Source organism: Scomber scombrus, chromosome 22, assembly GCF_963691925.1.
Source record: "Scomber scombrus chromosome 22, fScoSco1.1, whole genome shotgun sequence".
Classification (NCBI taxonomy): Eukaryota; Metazoa; Chordata; class Actinopteri; order Scombriformes; family Scombridae; genus Scomber; species Scomber scombrus.
This window is the reverse complement of record NC_084991.1, coordinates 13,881,294-13,900,895: the sequence shown is the minus strand read 5'-3', so window position 1 is coordinate 13,900,895 and position 19,602 is coordinate 13,881,294. Positions and strand designations below refer to the sequence as shown.

Below are 19,602 nucleotides of genomic sequence, written 5' to 3'. Positions count from 1 at the left end.
ATTTTGTACTTTTATTTGGGATTTTCTGTTCAGAGTCGTGTATTTATATCAATGTTATAATGATGAACCTTTATTAAAATCCTGTTTGGCTTTGGGATTTGTGTGTGTTTGTGTGATTAGAGGTCCTATAAAATCCAGATGTGATGAGGTATAGAGGCTGTGTTATCTCAGAAATGTGGCAAGAGAATCATAATGTATGACAGGAGGCATGAAGATATACTTAACTACAAAAAATCTAATCTGAAATTAAAATAAAACTAATAAATCAGCAAAATACAGACAGCAGGGATAAGAGGATTGTCCATCAATCACAGAAAAACACAATAATGAAAATACTGACATTACTTAAAAGCAGGGCACTATATGGTATACTATCTTCAAAATGAATTATCAAAAACATACATCAGAATATATACAAATCAAAGTCTGTTACAAATCATTTACCTTTCTGTAGCCCAAAAATTATACAAGTTATTGCACATAAAGTGAAAGTGTACATAAAAAGGATATTTTATAAGGTCAAATTTTTTTTTTTTCCAGAAAATGTGTTAACAGGGTAATACAGTAATGAAATAAAACAAAAATTAATTTAAGTATTATGAGTGATGTAGTTAAAGTATTTAAGTAAAAGTAGTGTTTTGGTCCCTCTGTCAGTGAGCTAGTTTAGTCCAGTGGTTCCCAACCTAGGGGTGGGGCCCCTCCAAAGGGTCAGCAGATAAATGTGAGGGGTGATGAGATGATTAATGGGAGAGGAAAGAATAAAAAGTTCTGATACACAAATCTGTTTTCAGTTTTGTAACTTTTTCTCAAATCTTTGATTTTTGCTGAAATATTGGATCCATGTGAGAAGTTTAGAGGGGAAAATAACTATTTGGTGGAGCTGTTTACAACTCATAGACATCTGAAATGGTTTTTTTAAGACAATAAAATGAAACCATGTGAGAAGTTTAGAGGGACTTTAGAGACTTAGTTATATTATCCATTGTGTCAAATCATCTGAAAAGTAACTAAAGCTGTTAAATTAATGTAGTGGAGTAGAAAGTACAATATTTCCCTCTTAATTATAGTGGAGTGGAAGAGTAAAGTAACAGTATAAAAGGGAAAACACTCAAATACAGTACAAGCACCTCAAAATTACACTTAACTACATCACTTGAGTCAATGTAGTTATTTTCCACCTCTGCTATTTTTCCACGGTCACATTGACACAACCAGGGTCATTGGCCGGCTGCTCCCCTCTCTTCCCCGCCGACGGTCACGCCTCCAGGTCGGCCTCAGTCCTCCGCTGCGCTCCGCCCTCTTCCAGAGAAAATACCCTCCTCCTCTTTCTGCAGCCATCGACGAAACTTCAAAGCCGACTTCACAGCGTACAAACGTCGGATTTTAAATGCTTTCTACACCGGATGATGCTGTGAAGGGAGGCATGTGAAAGTTACAGCGCCTGATACATTTTACCGGGACGATGAGCTCCGGTTTGTAGCCAAAGGTAAGAGAAAGTATCCTTCTTTTCTCTCTCTCTGTCTCTCACTCTCTCTCTCTTTCCCCCTTTTCTTGTCTCATTTCCGAGGGCATGGGCATGAAAACAATCATGGCCCTGAGCAGCGAGGAAGTGCTGAAATTATCTGCAGGCAAAGATATTCGTGTTTGCTTTTGGTTTAAGTATCAAATGAGATGATTTAGTGAGTTTAAGAAGGTTTATTTTGTCCTTTTTTTTGCTCAAACTTTTGTCAAACCACAGACTGAAGTTCAATCCAGTGACGTCACGTCGAGACGAGATTGGAGATGGGGATACTGTAATAATAATAATCACTGTTATTATAATAATCACTGTTATAATGATAATAATACTCTAGAAATGGAAAGTCACTACATTTACTCAGGAACTTAAGTGAAATGTTGAGGTATTTGTACTTTTATGTTACTTTATACTTCCACTCTACTACATTTCAGAGGGAAATATTGTACTTTCTGCTCCACTACATTTATTTGACAGCTTTAGTTTCTCTTCGGAGAAAGAGTTGACACAATGGATTTCATTTTGATGTCTTACAATAAGCAGTGTGTAGTCAGGGTCACATTTCAGATGTCTATGAGTTGTTAACAGCTCCACTAAATAGTGATTTTTCCCTTTAAACTTCTAACATGGTTTCATTTTGATGTCTTACAATAAGCAGTGTGTAGTCAGGGTCACATTTCAGATGTCTATGAGTTGTTAACAGCTCCACTAAATAGTGATTTTTCCCTTTAAACTTCTCCCATGGATCCAATGTTTCATCAAAACAACAAAGATTAGAGGAAAAAGTCCAAAAACTGAAAACAGATTTGTGTATCAGAACTTTGTTTTTTCTTCTTTCCTCTCCCATTAATCATCTCATCACCCCTCACATTTATCTGCTGACCCTTTGGAGGGGCCCCACCCCTAGGTTGGGAACACTGGACTAAACTAGCTAACTGTATATAAAGTAGTGTAAACTAGCTCCACCTCCAGCAGCTACAACAGTAACATGCTGCTCTAACACTGATGCTTCACTATTAATAATCTAATGATGTCATATATAATAATATATCAGTCAGAGGGACCAAACCACTACTTTTACTGTAATACTGCATACTACATCACTCATAATACTGCAGTACTTTTACTGTAATACTGCATACTACATCACTCATAATACTGCAGTACTTTTACGGTAATACTACATACTGCATCACTCATAATACTTCAGTACTTTTACTGTAATACTGCATACTACATCACTCATAATACTGCAGTACTTTTACTGTAATACTGCATACTACATCACTCATAATACTGCAGTACTTTTACTGTAATACTGCATACTACATCAAGCTGATAATAAAGTAGGATTTTTCATGAAGGACTTTTAATTATAATACAGTTATTTTTAACATTGCTGTGTTTGTATTTTTACTTGAGGAAATGATCTGAATACTTCTTCCACCACTGATAATAATAATAATGGTAGCTAAAGTACTTCTCTTAGTAAAGTGCTGTGCTTTATGGCACACCTACAATCAAACAGTCTATTTAAGTCAGTTGATGAATTTTGTATAAACATGTAACACTGTTATCGAGACACTCCCAGACTGTGCTCATGAAACATTTAATAGTGAACTGTACAGTATGAGTTCATGGCCATGAAAACCAGCTGTGATGAACACAAAACAACAGTTAGACTTATTACTTAAAAATACTGTTTCTTTCTGGCAGAGATTGACCTATTGTTGAAAAAATAAGCATGTTGTGTGTTTCTCATGACTGAAAATATAGTTTTACCTCTGACTTTATACACATTACTGATCTTTTAATGACATCAATAAACACTGACATTATGTCTGTCTTAAAACAATGGTTAGGAGCCCCGATGAACAGTGAAACCACTTTTTCTTGCTGTAATCATTCCTCCTGTTCATACTGACCATTAGAAGATCCTGTCATAATGCCCTTACAATGGAAGTGATGGAGGACTAAATCCACAGTCCTCCTTCTGTGCAAAAAATGTATTTAAAAGTTGATCTGAAGCTAATATGAAGCTGCAGTCGTCCAAATGAGTCAAATCAAGTCTTCTAGGTTTCAACTTTACAGTGTTTTTAGTGCCAAAGTCTTTTTGTTACTATACTTCTGCCACAGCTCAACAGGAAAACACAAAGAGGGAATTTGATGCTAAAAAGACTGTAAATGTGTCAGATATCACTTGATATGACTAACTCAGACTGCTGAAGCTGAATAGTAGCTTCACATCTACTTTTAAATGACTGTGAGGACTCACTGTGGATTTTGTCCTCTATCACTGAACATTGAAAGCAAATTTGAAGGAGATCTTTTAATAGAATAAATTAAGGTTAATATGTGCATTTTATGACCTCTGCAAATCGTGTTGTCTTTTCTTTTGTTTACTAAAGGATCAAAGATACAACCTGTTATATCAATCACAACCTCATTATAAAAATAATAGCTAATAATAACTTGACCAGTGAATTGACTGGGTTAATATACTGTATATTAGTTAATATTAGCAACTAACGATTCTTTTCTCAATTGATAGATTAATTGTTTGGACTATAAAATATTAATAAATGATGAAAGCCCAAGATGACGTCCTCAAATGTCTTGTTTTGTCTCAACCAACAGTCCACAACCCAAATATATTCAGTTTACTTTCTTTAAGACTAAAGAAACCAGGAAATATTCACATGTAAATTTAAAAACAATGACCCCAAACTAAATTATTTAAAATAGTTGGTTATTAGTTTAATAGCTGTCATTTAAAGCATCAGTATTGGTAATTGCCTCTAAAATCTGCCATAAAAACTTCAAGTCACTGACATGAATAATCTCTGTGCAGTTGTGTTAATCTTTAAAAATAACAATAATAGTCAGCTGAGGAGTTTTTCCTATGAACTTAAGACTTTGCTTTCTGTGATAACTTGTATATAAAATACAGTATAACGTGAATCTTAATGCACTCTTTGTGTTGTAGGTAGACCACTCCAGCTTCTCGGTTCATCTGCTTGTTGAAGTGGTGAGTTTTTAACCCTTCCTTTTTTATGTGGTTGCAGCTTGACGCTCAGAAGAGAGCAACATGTTTGCAGTAAGCGTGATTTAACAAGAGCATAAAGAGGGTTGGTGAGCTCTGATGTCCCTCTAATAGATGATTTTGATGTGATAAAAGTTTTATCTTAGTTCTTAAGTATTTAATTTCTTTCCTTTTTTTTGCAGTGACTGTTGATTTAATCATGGCTCGCGGCTGCATCTGCTGTGTTAAATACATGCTCTTCCTCTTCAACCTGCTCTTTTGGGTAATTATAACATATCGGCTCCGCACACACGCACACACATACACTAAGTCAGAAAATACACCTTTTGATGTTCCTGTGAATCAGCAGAAAGATCAGTGTACCAATTAAAGTGCTCAGTTATCATTAAATCAGCAGGAAGTTTCTTGAATTTCCTGTGTGCGTTTTTCAGCTGGGCGGGTGCGGGCTGCTCGGTGTCGGCGTGTGGCTGTCGGTTTCCCAGGGTAGCTTTGCCACGCTGTCGCCCTCGTTCCCGTCGCTCTCCGCCGCCAACCTCATCATCACCCTCGGCACCGTTGTCATGGTGACGGGATTCCTGGGTTGCCTGGGTGCAATCAAGGAGAACAAGTGCCTGCTGCTGAGCGTGAGTAGACTTATACTACAACGCCCATGTGTCACTAGTGTGCTGTTTTCTGTATCAGGGTAGTTTCTTAGATGATGTTATGTTCAGGGTGTGTGGGAATTATAACTTTTGTAACAATCTGATGTTCTAAATGTATTTTAATTGATGTTATTTTTAAACTTTTGAGCTGCTGATATCAGAAAAACCAGAATCCTCCACCAATTCTCGTGTTTATTTTTTGTAATTTACATTAAAAAGTTAAAACAAAGTGTCTTTTTTTAAGTAAGAAGCTCATATTTCCCATATTTTGTCTTGTCTGAATGCAACTTTAGTATATCAGGCATGTTTCTGGTCATGTTAAACTGAAGTTTTCTTCTTTTTCTTTTAATTTTATTCAGTTTTTCATCGTTCTGTTGATCATCCTGTTGGCCGAACTGATCCTCCTCATCCTGTTCTTTGTCTACACCGACAAGGTAAAGGAGCATTCATATCTATTAATAAGCCCTATAGATGGGTGTGCCTACATATCCCATAATCCACCTCTCCACCCTCTGTCCTTGCAGGTGAATGAAAATGCCAGACGGGACCTGAAAGAAGGGCTGGTGCTCTACAACACGGAAAACAACGCTGGACTGAAGAATGCATGGAACACCATACAGGGAGAGGTATGATTTAAACACACATATCACAATATAGCAAAGGTTATATTAAAGTTTGGGAAAGCATGGAGGTGTATTTTAATTCCTGAGATGTTTTAAGAATTTTAAAATAAATCCTCTTGCTGCTTTATGAAGCTATTTTTCACCAGTTATCTTCTTTTTAAATGTAAGCACTCCTGTTTTTAGTCTCTCCATTGCTTTATAAGCATCTCTTTAAAGATACATTAAGCTTGTTTTTCTTATATTTATTCATAAGTGACTGTGGTTTCCTCTCCTGTCTGTGCACTAGTGGCGGTGTTGTGGAGTCATGAACCATAATGACTGGTACACTGCCCTGCAAGTCAACGTGGTTCCTGACCGCTGCTGCCAGCAGATTTACGAGGGCTGCGGACGCAACGCCTCCAACGTCTTCTGGACACGGGTCAGTGTGTATACGTGTGTTGTCATAAAATCTTAAAACTGGTAAACTGTGACATGTCTTAGCAAATTTTATCAAGAAATAATAATTGAATCCACTTGGTTAATAGTGCAATCTGCAACCTCACCACTAGACATCACTAAATCCCACACACTGCACCTTTAAAGTAAATTCACCCGATGTTACGTGTGTATATTTATTTTAGTAAAATCTTGAAGGCAATACATTACCTCACAATTGGAGTTTTTCTACTGTTGTATTACTACTTTTAGTCAAGTAAAAGATGTGAATACCGCCTCTGAATGTTGGTAATTAATCATAGGAACTGCATGTCCTAATTTGATCATTTGAAGCTTGTATCATAACCAACACATTTTTTTAATTCACTTCAGTTTCAATTAGGTTTTATTAATATAGCTTCAAATCACTACAGTTATTCTCAGGGCACTTTTTTTAATTTAATATTTTTTGGGCTTTATTGGACAGTTTGTGGCAGAGAGGCCAACAGGAAACAAGGAGAGAGAGAGAGAGAGAGAGAGAGTAATGGGTATGACGTGCAAAAAAGGCATTGTGGGTATACGGTATGAGCTGTGACCACTTGGCTACGAGGGCGCTCCATCTTTGGACACAGTCGGGTTAAGAGAGAAAGGAGAAGGGAGGGAGACACACAGATTGAATTTGTTATTAAAGAAGTTTCCTGTCCCTATCAGACCTCATCTGCAGGGAAATTAAACCAAAAGCACACCACAGTAGACACAAGACATACAAACAAAGGATATCCTGGACCAATTTCTTATAAATGTGATTTTGTTGCACATTTAAAACGATCTTAACATGATTGATCTAGTCCTGGTCTCAAACTGGATTCCTCTAATCTAATTCTGCTTTACTTCCATACTTTCCCTCCTCCTATGCTAAATACTTTTAATGTGTGTTTTTTCAGGGTTGCTATGAGAAAGTAGAGGAGTGGCTGGATGACAATAAACACGTCCTGGGAACCATCGCCATGTGTGTGTTGGTCATTCAGGTAAGTGACATTTAATGCTGTGCTTACATACACACTCTGGAACAGCACTAGATGATGATGATAATGATGATTTTTGACCAAGTGTGGTTTTCTTCTTCCAGCTCCTTGGTATGGCTTTCTCCATGACGCTTTACCAACAGATCCACCGAGGAGGGAAGAAATACGAAGCTTGACGGAATTCAGCCGCTCATTTAATACACTCAACCTTTAGATACATAAAATGTATCTTCTTTTTTTTTGCTCAGTGCCTCAGTACATCATATCAGTTACATTCATCTGTTGTTTATAATAATCTAGTTATCATGTGTGCCACTATGATATTGTTTCTGTGCACTCATTTATTGTTGTGAATAGCATTTAATCTAGTTTTCTTAATGTTGCCTCTTTTTAAAAAAAATCACATTATATAGTGAGTGTTGTTATGTAAAATATTTGAAGAGTATTGGTCTGTGTCAGTATTTGGTTTTTAAGCCATGCCTGTGGATCCATTTAGTTAAAAACGAGCGTTGTATGTCAATAAAAGCAGAGAGCACTCTTTACACATGTGTGAAAGGTTTAATTGATGTTTTGTTTCAGGTGATAGTGACTCATTGACTTCTTTACTTTTGCTTCACCACTCTTTATTCTGTAGTTTGTTGTGTCTGCTTTCACCTCACAAAACACTCTTCGGTTACACAGATAAAAGAGGGCTGAACATCAGCTCATTGCAGAGTTACAGCTACAGGTCAGATAGCACCAAATCAATAAGCTCTGATCATCAGGTGCCAAATATTTAACCTGTTTCTGTGCTGATAATGAAATTCCTCTTATGTATAATCACTGAATAAGCTGACTTAATGTCTGTTATCCATCACAGTAACAGAGATACATGAATAGACAGACATCAAACGTGACATTTTATCTTTAAAACATTGATCTGTGGAGAATTCATTAATACTGTTAAGATAGTAACATTGATTCATTGGACTTAGCACATTTCTTAATAAGCGGAATGATCTTTCTCCCTGGTTATAAGTCCACGGTTTTGTCGTTATCGTAGACTACGTTGCCTTTGATGACGACGTATCGGACGAGCTCCTGATGTCCACCCAGCTGGTAGATCAGATGCTCCCATCTGCATTGAAGTAAACAGAGGACTCATTTCACACACTAATATGTCATACACTAAGAAAGCAACAACTCAAGTAACAGTTTATTATACACTCATGTGAGAGGTCAAAACATCTTATTGAAAGAGAATTGGGAAAGGAGGTTTTGCTTCAACAATGGGATTCTCAGTGGAGTGCAAAACCTAAAATCCAGTGAGCGTGTTTCAAAAATATTTTTTTAATAAGCACAAGTTTACACAGTCAGATCCCTGCAAAGCTGCAATTCATGGCCAAATGAACTTAAAGTCTCAAACTTTCCTTGAGATGAGAGCTCAGAAGAGGAAACTACCTAATTTTACATTTAAACCACATGGATAATTTTATATAAATGGCCTCTCATAAACTCAGTCTTAGAGCTTAAATAAATCTTACCACTACTCTCCTCCAGATTCATGTATCAGATCAAATTCTTGTAGTTTGATCCACACACAACATCTCAGTTGACTCGCTAGCTGCTAATTTTAGTTTGAGGTATTTGAAGCCCTCTTCTGGATGTTTACTAAAGTGCACTCAAGTCAAGCTTTAACTAACTATTCCTCTTTGCAGTAACTAAATACACAGTCACTGAGCACTTTATTAGGAACACCTGTGCAATCTAATGCAATCCAATACAACAGCTCTGCTTTTGTCTACATTGTCAAAAAGGTCATTTTCCTTTATGTTTATTATTATTTAGATTGTGGTGGGAGGTCTTGGTGTACTGGAGTGCATTATATTAACAAATGTTCCTAATATTTTATCCAGCCCATAAATATACATAAAGAGGGCAAAATATAAGGAATATTTCTTTTAATCTTGTACATTACATCACCTCTGATTTCCTTGATAAAACTATCAAAACAGCTAAAAACAAAAGTCTAATCAACTTATACCAAAGGCAAGACGAAAAACATGAAATCTTTCATCAAAAGGACAGAGTTTTTTTCCTGTGTGTGTAAATTTAGTCATTGTCATGTTTTTCTGTCACACTTGATTTACCGTGTGGTGTTGAGGACCAGCAGGTCTCCGTGTTTGTTGACCTCCAGGGAGCCGTGTGTGTGGGAGCGCCCAAGGGCGTAGGCCGCATTGATGGTGGCTGCTGCCAAAGCCTCAGGCATGGACATCCTCATATTGACACAGGCCAGGTGCATGACTATTGGCTGGAGGAAAGACACAAGACAGAGAGGGTGGGATGCACATAAACAGGATAGAGAAGTGCTGACTGACACCTCACATCTCTCCTGATGTACTCACCATGGAGCAGCAGTAGGCGTTGGGGTTGAAGTCGCTGCCGAGGGCAACAATTACTCCAGCTTCCAACATGTCTCTGGCCCGGGGTTGAGGCAGCCTGGACACACACACACACACACACACACACACACACACGGATTATCAAACACCACACAGCTGTAAACGGTCAGTGTGAGAGAATGTTAATGTGTGTGTGTTACAATACCGAAGAATGTAAGCTGTAGTTGGTAGAAGGACTGCAGCGGTTTTTGCTTTTGCCATGGCAGTAATCCCCTCATCTGTCACCTCCTCCAGGTGACTGATGGCTAAGGCTCCAAGCTCTGCTCCCAACTACACACACACACACACACACACACACACACACACAGGTTAACAAAGCTGTCAATCAAATAAGCAATAGTCTTTTTAAATATACAATTATTCTAATACATTAAAATTGTTGCAGTATAGCACTAAAACGTAGTTATTTGACATTATTTATAATGATTAATCATCTAAAGACCTTTATCGAGAAAACATGTCATACAGTGGATGATTTCAGGTTCTCAGGTGTGAAAATTCAGCTTTTCTCTGCTTCATATCTGAGTAAGAAAGTTGTGCTCAGAACATTTCTTTTGGTACTGTTTTCTGGTAATATAAACAAACTGTGATGGACCCTAATATCTTTTTCCAAACAAAAGGGTAAATAATGTTGATTAAAGTCTGCTGGATGAGTAAATACCAAGCAATTATTTTCAACGCCACACTTCACTTAGTGGTATATAATATTCCCTTGTTTGTAGAGAGCTATTGATTCAGTTTTATGATCATCTTGGAGACTATATTTTGTGCATTATTCTGAGACATATGGGTTTCTCAGCTTGGTGTGCAGTTTTCCGCCTTCAAGTGTATTGCCAAAAATATCAATAAATGCTGGAGTGCACAATACCTGAGCAGAGTTCATAGGATGGAGCTCATCTCCATGGAAGTTGATGTTGAGGCCCATGTCTTTGCCAGCCTGCAGGATGGAGCGTGTTGAGCTTAGGTCAAACACTCCCTGCTCACAGAAAACGTCGATGTTGTCGACTCTGAGAGTTCCAGCAGACATACGATCCTTCAGCAGAGGCAGCTGAACCTGCAGAATGTCCTTTGTGGCCTCTGCTACTGTCTTCCCTCTGGATAAAGGACAGAGAAACAGTGATTAGAGGAAGATTAGAGTGAAGATGTAAAGTGAAATTTCTGAGGTGAGTCCATACTTGGGCACTGCATGGGCTCCACAGTAGGTTGAGGAGATGTTGATGGGCAGTGTGCGTCTGGCCTCTTCGATCACCTCCAGCATCTTGAGCTCAGTCTGCAGCTCCAGGCCGTAGCCGCTCTTACACTCCACCAGAGTGGTACCCGCCCGCTGCATCCGAACCAACCTGCTGCTCAGTGAGGCCAGCAGCTCTGAGGGCCCCGCAGCTCGAGTGTGCTCCACCGTGAAGTGGATCCCTCCGCCGGCCCGGTGTACGTCCATGTAGGTGGCACCTGCCAGCTGGAGGAGTGACATTCATTTCATTACTAAGATGCAGTTGTGGAAGTGAGTGGAAAAACATATTGGTCATGATGTTGTACCTTCATTGCAAATTCATGCACCCGGTCACCAGCCCAAACTGGATGAGTGTGGGCATCAACCAACCCTGAAACAAGATGAATATTATGTAAGAGTCCAAAGTTACCACATGTATGTAGACTGGGCTGAGCCTGTGTGCAGGTACCATAAAAACTGATACTCACCAGGCATGATGCACATTCCTGTTGCATCGATCACTTTATCAAAAGATGCTTCTGGATACTGAGCCCTGATGGTGTCAGCAGGCCCCACAGCCTTAATCAGCCCATCACTGCAAGAAGATATCAGTTAATTAAACTTAAGATACAGCTGAGCCAGACAGTGCACAGTTTAGACTGATTAAAGCTGAACTTAGCCCAATGAGTCTGAGCCTTACAGAAGATAAACCTCACTGATATAGGTAACAACATGGTCTCCTCTTCCTCTTGCACCTCAAGCCAAACTTTCCATTTTCCTTACAAAGAGTAGTGACTTGTATAAGAGGAGTCATTTTCCTGCAACTAGGAGATTCAACTTTTGTTTAAAGTAAATAAAAAAGACAAGAATATTTGCTTCTAGTGAGCAGCAGGTGTTGATGCTCAATCTTACAAACACTTTAGGTCTGTGATATCAGCCTAATTAATGCAATGGAGCATTTAATTGGCACAATTGATAGTTATTAGCCTTCTACCTGTTGGTTCTGATAGTTTTTAAGTTAAAATGAAAATGTGACTATTATACAGTAACTTCAATTTTTAATTTCAATAATAGTTTTTTGTACATTTATTTGTACTTGTCTCACTAACAGTAAGAGGTTGTGTGTGCATGCAAACAGGTATTTAATTACACATAGCATATCTCTCCTGTATATTCTGATTCACTCTTCCTTCTATTATTATATTTACTTTTTCCCTGTGTGAATCACAATTATGTAATACTCCTGATATTTATTTATCAGTATAGCACATAAAACACTTGAAATATGATTAAACTGGGGCTGTAAACCCCTTACAGACATTGTCAATGAACTCAAATAATAATAAGAATAGAAGTTATATAAGAAAAATGCAAGATAATAAAACGTATCATCCAAAGGTGACGGGTGTGTTGGTGGAAGGATGACGTGACACCTGCACACTGTCCTCACAATAAAGATAATACATTTAAAAAAAGATAATTTAGCTATAATTATAGGAGATAATTATAGGAGTCAACCTGAGCCACAAGGTGCCACTATTAAATATGTGATAATTGGTCATGTTGAACCCTGACTTTTATATATATAAAGATGTTTATTCCATTTGTCAGCAAATACTTGAGTTGCTAATGAATCATAATGGCAAGATTATCTACATTCTCCTGTTTTATGGTGTGTAGTGAGCCATTACAGCCTCAGGATGGCCGCTTACTCTACACCATTGTAAATGCTGCAGGAGAATAATTTTGATTCTGCATTTTTAAATTAAACTTTCAAAAATCTGTAGATCAAATAAAGCTGACAATATTTTAACTGCAGGTCAGATTAGAGAGCAGCTATATGGGTGCAAACTAACACAAGTTGTCACATTTCTTAATTTAACCGTAGTCTTGGTTTATTTAGCATGACAAACCTCAGGATTGTCACGTTGAGTGTTTTTCTTACCTCCCTATTACAACGCTCCCATTTTCAATGACACAAAGACTTTGCATCCCAGTCTTCGTCAGGTATTTCTCTCCATTGTTGCAGATCAGAACCACCTGTTTGGCGTTCTTCACCAGTAGTCTGTACTTGCTGGACATTTTAATTCAGTTTCTTCAGATTCTGTTGTTGCAGAGTGCAGTTTAGGAAACAGGCAAATATTTGTCAAAGGGAGGCAGAGTTTAAAGTGCACAAAAGAGGGGTGGTGCTTCGGTCGCAGGCCTCAGAGAAAACATTCAAACTGCGAGTCAATCTCTGTAGTTTCTGTCCAGTGAATAATTAAAGCAGGATGTACAATTTCTACTTTATTCATCTTTTCTTGTCAGACTTTAAAATTCAAAAACCACAGCAGTCCAGTTTAAGAAAGAGTACAATAATCCTTTTTATTGTGTCTGTATTACAATTTCACAACATAAAATTGGTCTCACATACAGTAAAAAAAAAAAACTTTCTTCAAAAACAGCTTGAAAAAAACCAAAAAAACCTAAACCCCAATCGTTCATTTGTTTCACATGGTGAAAACACAAACACACATTAACTCAACTACTAGGTACAATCACACTCAGACAGAACATCGGGCCAAGACCTCTTCATCGACATCACTCTCTCATTTCTCCGTCCTCTTCCTCTTCTTCTACTCCTCTGATGTACAAAACGTTATTGCACCTGTGGGGGAGATAAAACATATTTATTCTTACAAGTGAAAAGAAAAGCACAGTGTGTGTCTATCATATAATATTACACTGATTTCTCTCAGCAAACGACATGTTAATTATTGCCCCAGGTTAGTTAAGGTAGTTAGAGATCTACAGGCTTCAGGACATAAAAGACACTTTCTCTACATCAAAGGGAAAGGCAAATTTGATGCTGCTGCTCAACTTGTTTTTTATTGTACTTGTGTGTATCTACACTGCTGTTTGACAGGCCTCTTAAACTTTATTTTAGAGAATCCTGTTTAAAAATTGTTAAAAAGGCTGCCAGTTATATTGCTGATGAATCATTTTGTCTATAAAGTGTCAGAAAATGATGAAAAAAGCCTGTTCTAACATCATTGGAGCCCAATGTAATGTCTTCAAATGTCTGTTTTTAAAGTCCAACAACCAAATATATTCTGTTCATTATCATATATGACACTTAAAAGCTTCAAATCATCACATTTGAGAAGCTGCAACCAGCAAACGTTTGACTAAAATAAAGATTAGATTATTAAAATAACTGCAGCTAAATTTTATGTCAATCTACGTTGTAGCACTAGTGAAAAAGTTAAAGCTATTCTGATCTAGTTTAGGAATAAAGATGAGCAGATGTTTAATTTGGGATGTACAACATACCTGACAAGCACCTCACCAAGGTGACCCGCCAATGCTCCATCCACGTATTCTTCTGTGTTTGCCAGCTGAAAGGAAAACATGTAAAATAAATAGGTCAAAAAACTACCAATAAAAGGATTATTTGCATGGTTAAAAGTCCCAAATATATGAAGGAGGAATTCTGACGTAACAGGGTGTACAGTAGATCTGAATCTGGTGTTCAAGTGATTGACCATGCAGTTCATAACAGTAGAACATGTAGTTACTAGCAGGCTCTTATATCAAATTCAGCTATAAGTTCTGTCTGTCTGTCTCTGTGAGAAGAAAATCCACAAGTGTATCATTCTTCCAACAACATTTTGTCAGTTATTTTATCTGATAACCCTACTTTAATGTATATGGAAGTTATTTTGACCGTATTGAGTGTAGGGCTGCAGCTAAAGATTACTTCTACCATCGATCATTCTGCCCAAAAACTTCTCAATTGGGTTCTGTCTATAAAATATCTGTGAAATGCTGTTATAATTTTTTAAGCTCATATCCAAAAATATTATGTTTACTATCATGAGACACAGAAAAGCTTCAAATAATCACATGTTCGAATGTGCAACCACCAAATGTTTGTAATTTCTCCCTTAAAGATTAAAAAAATAATTATGAGATAAAAATTGTGGCTAATCAACTAATCTTTGCACCTCAAGTTGACTGAATTCAAAGCAAAAGAGAGAGAAAAACAGACACATTTTCATTGGAACATGTAAGAAGTATTGTTCTTAATATTTAACTATGAATACACTCACCTGCATATTCATGTATCCATCCACTGACACCAGGTAGCCCTTGTACTCCATACCCCACTTCAGTTTCACCATCACGGGTTTGCCTGTCAGGCCGTTCAGGAATGGCTTTGGGTTCAACGGTAAACTCTGCGGACAAAACAAAATGAAACAGGTTAAATATATAATGTTAAATTTACTACAAGATCCTTATTAGCATTAGAGCTGTCTGCAAAGTTATCCTTAACAACATTGTTCTTCTCTTTTAAAAAGCTAATTAAGTCAAATAACTTTGGCCTGGCTTTTGGCAAAACGTTAAGTAAATGTAGTTTGTTTATTGTATATGTTTAAGGGTTTCTGTTTGTTGTGGATGCCCATTTTTTTCTGCATGGTATATTACACATCGTTTTGCTTCTGTTGCTGCTGTGAAGTGAATTTCCCTGTTGTGGGATTAATAAAGGACAATTTAATCTAATCTTTTAGATGTAGATGAGTTTCCTTTTTTGCAATATTTGGCTTAACCAGGACGGGCAGTTTTCTTAACAGAATCAACAATGCGTTAGCCAGTGATGAAAAGTAACTAAGTACATTTACTTGAGTTACTTTATATTTCCACATGACTACATTTCAGAGGGAAATATTGTACTTTCTAATACCATAATATTTATACACATGACCCCTCAGATGTATCTGCTGACCCTTACTTTTACTGTAATACTTTATCTACATCACTCATAATACTTATGTAATTTTACTGTAATACTTGAACTACATCACTCATAATACTGAAGTACTTTTACTGTAATACTTTAACTACATCACTCATAATACTGCAGTACTTTTACTTAAGATTTTTCAAGCAGGACTTTTACTCATAGAATATTTTTAATGTATTGGTGCTTTGACTCATGTAAAGTCTCTGAATACTTCCTCAACCACTGGCTTTCATTCAGCAGTATTTATTGGTAGAGACTTAGACTGCAGCAAAGTTAATCTTTACTATGTTTTAAACTTTTTATTTGCCTTTTAGGCCATGTGAGCTAAATTGCAAGATTTCTAAGTTTGGTGCGATGTTTCCTGCAAAAAAATGGACCAAACTCAAACTAAATGCAGCATAATTACACTAATACATACAAGAGGGTGTGGTAAAGTAACACTGATTACATACCTAAATATTACTTGTAACACTACTTATGTGCGTAAATGTGAGGTTTTCATTCATTCAGTGGAGATTATGAATGAGACGCCAATGCTAAACAAGCTAACAGGCTATCACAGTGCGGTGTTTACGCAGATAAATACACAGAAAAGTGTCTAATGAGCTGATAAAAAACATAAGTAACTTATACTCACCATTCCTCGTTAGTATAAGTCTTTATTTAAATGTATAAATCGGATTTTCGATGTCTTTCCGTCACAATAACGTTGCTTCTGCACACACGCTTTACCGCCCGACCGGAAGTAAATCACTCTGACCTCTGAGGAGGTTTCATGATTTTTTCTCACCGCCACCTGCTGGTCAGAGCCGTACACTGCAGGTCAGAGCCGCACATTGCTCACCGCCGCCTGCTGGTCAAAGCCGCACACTGCAGGTCGTTTATGAAGGCTAGAGTGTTTATTATTAAGTTAAGTTTATTTAGATTAGATAGATAGATAGATAGATAGATAGATAGATAGATAGATAGATAGATAGATAGATAGATAGATGATAGATAGATAGATAGATAGATAGATAGATAGATAGATAGATAGATAGATAGATAGATAGACATTTGTATATATATGTATATACACATAATATACACATAACGTTTATTTTTAAATATGCCACCCTATCCAGTAATTACAACAGTATACTTTAACCTAACATTATATAAATGTATAAACATTTTTGTGACTTTGTCAACTGAACAAACTTCAACTATTTTCAAGAATGAACTTTGACCTTTAAGTATCAAATAGAAAAATGCTATAATTTCAACTACTGTAGCAATCTAGCAATTTACTTTTAAGTGAAGACAAAGAAAAGCAGCAAAACTTTTTTATGTCCATCTACAAACAGAGTAATCAACTCATCATTACAGATATTGCTATAACAACTTTCAGTAAACCTGTAATCCTCAATATTTAACTTATATCAATTGTTTCCTCTTGTATTGTTTCTAAAATTGTCATAAGATTACTATTTTGTTAAATCCAAAGCAAATCCAATCCAGCCTCAGTGTGAATCTCTCAATCTGCCCTGACATTGAACTGAACTAAACTAGTACAATACCCGCTCTGTAAAATGTTTCACTTTAACATACACTTTGACAAAGAATTGTTCTGACATCTGTTGCCTGTTTTAGGAGCAAAAAAATGTGAAATGACTGTCATATCTGGGTCACGCTGGCTCTCTCTCTGGGCAGCTTTTTCTCTCCAGGCACAAAAAGTCTGAGAAGTCCCTCATTTTTCTGCTCTGAAGCGTTCATCTGTTACTAAAGCATCTGACAGGTTCAAACCTGATACTTTTTTATAAAATCTAACGTCTAACTTCCTACAGTGGAGGGCTAAGCTCTGACAGTAAATTCCTCAGAAATTGCACCAGAGCTTTCCTTGCATGTTTGAAATACTTGTGTCCTTACATCATTTAGCCGATTTTTCTTTTCTTTTCCCCCTCCTTTTTTTGAGTTGCCCTTTGTGTAATTAACTAATCCGCCAGTCAGTCACCATGTCAGATATGGTATGATGACAATGTGTGTGTGTGGGTGTTTGCTGAGGGGGGAGACAGACAGTGACTGTAGCTCTGCGTGAGTGTAAATGATTAACTCCTACAAGTTGTGTAACCTTCTGCCGGCAGGCTTTTTCATGTTTCTATCATCAGTAGTTTATATAGCTGTTTTCTTTTCTTTTATATTTGATACCTCGTCTTTCTGAAACATTCAGAAGCTGACAAGCTTAACGCTTGATGCACATGATACTTAATGCACCTCGACACTCTGCATGTTTTAATAATATTTCAAAACTGTAAATCAGATTTGATGCTATGTGCAGTGATGGAAAGTAAAGAACATTTACTCAAGTGCTGTACCTCAAGTACAACTGGGGTACCTGTACTTGACTTGATTACTTACTTGTACTTTTTATTCATTTTATTTTACAGCTACAGTTACATGTTCCTTTTTACATATAAAAACTAATAATAAGCTTATAAAATGCAAACACTTTGGTAAAGATTAAATCAGTGTTCCCATTGTGTTTGGCTTTTATCTTGGGGGCCTTTGTTGTTTTTCAGATGTCCAATATTTCCAGTTTTCACAAAAAAGCAAAGATTAGAGGAAAGCCCAAAAATCTGGAAATAAATGTATGTATTAGAATCTTGTTTTTTCTTCTTTCACAAGCACTTAGATTTATCTTGTGGTCTGTTGGAGGGGCACGATCCCTAGATTGGGAACAACTAATTGAATAACGGACAAAGTAGTTTAATTGATTAAACAGATGAATCAATACAAGTATAATCAGTGGGTGCACTTCTAATCCGATCTGAATTTTGGGTAGGTCATTCAATGAAATGTAATGTGTGTTTAGCTTTCTCATCCACATCACTCCTTATGTCCTCTCTTGCAATTCACTTGGGAAAGAAGTTTAATCTATGACTGATAATTCCTTTTCTATTTCTATTTTTACTTTCACTTTTGTAGATGTAAATGTAGCGCATTTCAGTCAGTTAGTCAGTTATGTTATTGATGTGTTAAGTTCAGGATCTATTTAGGATGGAAAAATGTGATATGATGTTCACAGATTTGCTGTCAAAGGTGCTCTGCTGTCCCCTAGTGGTGATAGATATACACATACAGTATATTCACAAGCTTCACAGCAGACCTGCAGTGATCAATAAAGTGATCAATTAAATCATGTTAAAGACATGTTAGTTGCTTTACTTATCTCCATTTTCTCCAACTTTATACTTTTTTTCTGCTACATTTAAGAGGAAATGTTTATTTGACAGCTGTACGTACTAGTTATGCTGAATTTTAAATAATACAAAAAACAGATAAACTCATAAACATAATGGTATTGCCAGAGTTAGTGCTTCCTAACATTTCCAGCTTATGGCCTCTGACTAAAAAGCACATCAACTCACTCCCTGTGAGATATAAAGGACTCATTCTGGGTAACGAAAACACAACAATTCATTTTTTCAAGCGTTTATACACTAATTAAAACATAATTATGACTATTATATTCCATGTTTGCGCATAGATCCACCTAAAACTTACACACCGGTCCTTTAAGTTGAAATATGACTATGATTACATTTGCTAATAATTATTGCAGACAGCATTACATGGTTGCACTTTCTAACATAGCAATTCTTTAAATATTTTAAGCATAGTTAAATATTAGGATGGATCGATTTGTCCCCCACTTTATCACCTCCATATATAAATATATCTTAATCAAGCCCCTGAGCAGCAGGATCTGAGCTCCATCCACTTACAGCTTCTTCTTTTTTTCTTTTTTTTTTGCACATACTGGAATGTTCCTTTAAGTCTGGGAGAAAGAAGCATGAGAGGCGGAGCTGCTGCACGCTGCTGTCACTACACAACCTCCCTCTCCTCTCTGAGCTCCTTAGAAATAGATGT

At 36.9% G+C, this 19,602-nt stretch overlaps 3 protein-coding genes across 3 annotated transcripts; 1 reads left to right on the top strand and 2 right to left on the bottom strand.

The window, feature by feature from the left end:
- The first annotated feature begins 1,313 nt into the window (after positions 1-1,313).
- On the top strand, positions 1,314-7,509 carry LOC134004230 (tetraspanin-9). The gene is made up of 9 exons (XM_062443430.1): positions 1,314-1,486; positions 4,503-4,544; positions 4,742-4,821; positions 4,991-5,182; positions 5,560-5,634; positions 5,725-5,826; positions 6,110-6,241; positions 7,182-7,265; positions 7,367-7,509. The coding sequence occupies exons 3-9, from the start codon at positions 4,759-4,761 to the stop codon at positions 7,436-7,438; spliced, it is 720 nt and encodes a 239-aa protein (XP_062299414.1). The 5' UTR covers positions 1,314-1,486; positions 4,503-4,544; positions 4,742-4,758; the 3' UTR covers positions 7,439-7,509.
- A 150-nt stretch (positions 7,510-7,659) lies between these two features.
- On the bottom strand, positions 7,660-13,052 carry amdhd1 (amidohydrolase domain containing 1). The gene is made up of 9 exons (XM_062443429.1): positions 12,856-13,052; positions 11,399-11,505; positions 11,237-11,301; positions 10,879-11,156; positions 10,572-10,797; positions 9,849-9,973; positions 9,647-9,740; positions 9,392-9,552; positions 7,660-8,379 (listed from the first exon to the last, which is right to left on the bottom strand). The coding sequence occupies exons 1-9, from the start codon at positions 12,990-12,992 to the stop codon at positions 8,274-8,276; spliced, it is 1,299 nt and encodes a 432-aa protein (XP_062299413.1). The 5' UTR covers positions 12,993-13,052; the 3' UTR covers positions 7,660-8,273.
- A 196-nt stretch (positions 13,053-13,248) lies between these two features.
- Positions 13,249-16,439, bottom strand: snrpf (small nuclear ribonucleoprotein polypeptide F). The gene is made up of 4 exons (XM_062443428.1): positions 16,331-16,439; positions 15,002-15,127; positions 14,223-14,287; positions 13,249-13,557 (listed from the first exon to the last, which is right to left on the bottom strand). Exons 1-4 carry the CDS (start codon positions 16,331-16,333, stop codon positions 13,491-13,493), a joined length of 261 nt encoding a protein of 86 aa, XP_062299412.1. The 5' UTR covers positions 16,334-16,439; the 3' UTR covers positions 13,249-13,490.
- Positions 16,440-19,602: the final 3,163 nt, after the last annotated feature.